This window comes from Salmo salar, chromosome ssa05 (genome assembly GCF_905237065.1).
Source record: "Salmo salar chromosome ssa05, Ssal_v3.1, whole genome shotgun sequence".
In the NCBI taxonomy this organism is placed as follows: domain Eukaryota; kingdom Metazoa; phylum Chordata; class Actinopteri; order Salmoniformes; family Salmonidae; genus Salmo; species Salmo salar.
Window position 1 is genome coordinate 78,439,652 of NC_059446.1, and position 3,003 is coordinate 78,442,654.

General features: G+C 48.0%; 1 protein-coding gene across 1 annotated transcript in view; it reads right to left on the minus strand.

Annotated features, from left to right (window-relative positions):
- Positions 1-338: 338 nt before the first annotated feature.
- LOC106574458 (nuclear receptor subfamily 4, group A, member 3) overlaps positions 339-3,003 on the minus strand; it is a 32,357-nt gene continuing 29,692 nt past the window's right edge. The window contains 2 exon segments of the mRNA XM_045719024.1: positions 339-1,054; positions 1,056-1,165. Coding sequence (XP_045574980.1) covers positions 908-1,054; positions 1,056-1,165 — 257 coding nt within the window. The 3' untranslated portion in view covers positions 339-907.

Here is a 3,003-nt window from a genome sequence, read left to right on the forward strand (position 1 = left end):
TCTGAGAGGCTGAGTCATCAATGGTTAGTGCTCAGTACCTCCTCACCAATCTGTCTTTCTCCCGGAGCTACTGACAGACTGACAGTACATGGCCAGTCTTAGTATTCAAATCATTTACAGTTTGAAATGAAACCTTTCCATCTCTAGTTGTTGCTTTAAAAATAAAAAGATAGCACTAAAGAAATTGCACTTGGACAACAGAGCCAAACAGCAGTCACTTCACTGTGTGTGTTGTGTGTTTTATATAGACCTTCTGTTTTAATGCCTTCTGCTGGAGACTCTGTTGTGTGACTAAGCTCACACACACACACAGACAGATTGCTGGGTCACTCACGCTGTACGTCGTCTTGACTGACGATACCTTTTTTTATTTAAATGTCTCCTTCCTCCAATTTCGCAGAGGGAACACAAAAAAAACGCAGCTTCTGTTTCCCTGGGACATCATCAGAGCGTCACACAGTTACTCACACAGACTGCATTCCCCTCCCCCTAGGACAGAGTGCTATGAACTTCAGACTGAACCGAACCAGACTGAAGCAGGCCAAACCAGTCCAGAACAAAGACCTGGGTCTTATTTTCCTCCTTCAGGCATAACCAGACTAAAACAGGACAGAGAAATGTCACTTTCATTTTTTGTCATCCTTTCAAATCCTCCCATCACACGAGAAAAACGGACCAGATAGAAAATGGTAAGAATATGAATAATTGTCTTTATGGCGTGAAAAGCATTTTTTGATTGATTGTCCTTAATGAGTGAAAAGCAATTTGATTGGCTGTCTCTCAGCGTAGCTCAGTGAGTCTTGCTCTTCTGAGCGTGGCTGCGTGATGCTCTGGGGGGTGGGGGGGGGGGGGAGTGTCTTAAACAGGATGTGACACGTATGTGTGGGCGTAATCAGCCCAGGCAGCATCAGTAGGGCAGAGTGTCTAGGAACCTGTCAATCAGAGGTGGGGGTGGGACCAGGTCCTCCAGCTTCAGGTAGAAGATCCTCTGCAGACCCTGGGTCCTCTGGGAGCGGAGCTCCGCCCTAACACCCAGCACACGACTTAGAGGGGGGCGTGGCCTTGGAGGAGGAGGGGCCAAAGCCCAGGTGGTCTCTAAGGCAACAGACCACCTTGTTCTGCATCTCCTCAACGCGCTTACTGTCCTTCAGTCCTGGGACCTGTTCTGTGGAGACAGAGGGAAAAAAGACGGGTTACACACTAAACAGATACACAAAGAGAGATACAGGACACACACACACACACAGTGCTCCTCCACTTGCTCAGAGCGCTACCAGCTCGAAGCACAAACTCCATCTTGTTTTCCATTCAATTCCATCTCATTAGTTCCTGTGGATGTTGTTGTTATTATGTTACCGCAGCCTTAAACCTTAAACAGGCTCTAACCTCCCAGACATACACACCCTGTCTGTGTCTCACTGCAGATCAATACACACACTAACCTAACATACCCCCCGAGTCCTGTGACGATTTACATATAAACACACACTCACACACACTCACACACTCAAGCAAGCACTCTCACATAAACACACTCGTCTGCTCTAAGAGGTTGACATCAACACAAGTAGCCAGTGCTCAACAATTAGCAGATTATTTGCTCCTGTGAGCAGGAAAATGAGATTAGACACACACACACTCACTGCCCTTAGCAACCCTACTGGCACCCAGACCAGCCTTAATGTGACACTAACTCATTCTGTAGAGAACAGGGTGTCCAGACTGTGTGTGTCTCTCTCTCTCACACACACACACACACACACACACACACACACACACACACACACACACACACACACACACACACACACACACACACACACACTTTGAGTCACTATGTATCAGAAAGAGTGTGTGTACGTGTGTAGAAAGTTGTAATACTAGCCTCAGTGTGAGACGTCTACTGTCTGTGTTGTTGGACTCTTTGTGCGCTGTGTGTTTGGTGCTGCAGTCACTGCCGAGGTCCTTTTCACCTCTCACTGAGAGAGACAGCTTTCAGACCTCATGCTCTCTCCCTCACCTCTATACCCTCTCATTCTTCTCTGAATCCATTCTTTCTCTCTCACTGAGTTCCTGGGGAGGGAGGGATCAATGGCTGTCTTTATGCAGAGGCCACTCTGCCACGGTCGATGCTTCTAGCAGCTCTACAGTAGCAGTGTCCTGTGTGGAGGTGGTAGAGTGCCACTGAGAGCCGTGCAGACACCATTCCAGAGCTGAGCTCCGCAGTGACCCGGTCAATCCAGCACAGAGTTAAGTGCTCCCCCAGAGAGGGGAGGAGAGGGTGGGGGGACAGGACTGTGTGTGGGGGAAAGGGGTGTAGTAGAATTTGAAATTTCAGAGTATTTTTTTTTTATTGAACCTTTATTTAACAAGGCAAGTCAGTTAAGAACAAATTCTTATTTTCAATGACAGCCTAGGAACAGTGGGTTAACTGCCTCGTTCAGGAGCAGAACAACAGATTTTTGCCTTGTCAGCTCGGGGATTTGATCTAACAACCTTTGGGTTACTATTCCAACGCTCTAACCACTAGGCTACGTGCCACCCCAGGCTACCTGCTGAGTAACATGTTAGGCAAAAAAAAGTTCAATGAGGGTAAATAAAAGAGTGAGATAAAATGTTTCTCTTTGTTGAATGACCCTCTGCTCTCCCCTGTCTGCTCTCCCCTGTCTGCTCTCCCCTGTCTGCTCTCCCCTGTCTGCTCTCCCCTGTCTGCTCTCCCCTGTCTGCTCTCCCCTGTCTGCTCTCAGCTTGTTACTCACTGTCTGTTGAAGTGTGTGGGGGGTAGAGTCAGATAGTATATTCTCTGTTCTCTGTGCAAGAGGCATTCAGCAGAACACACACACACACACACACACACACACACACACACACACACACACACACACACACACACACACACACACACACACACACACACACACACACACACACACACACACACACACACACACACACACACACACACACACACACACACACAGGAATCAGTGATCCTCCTACGTG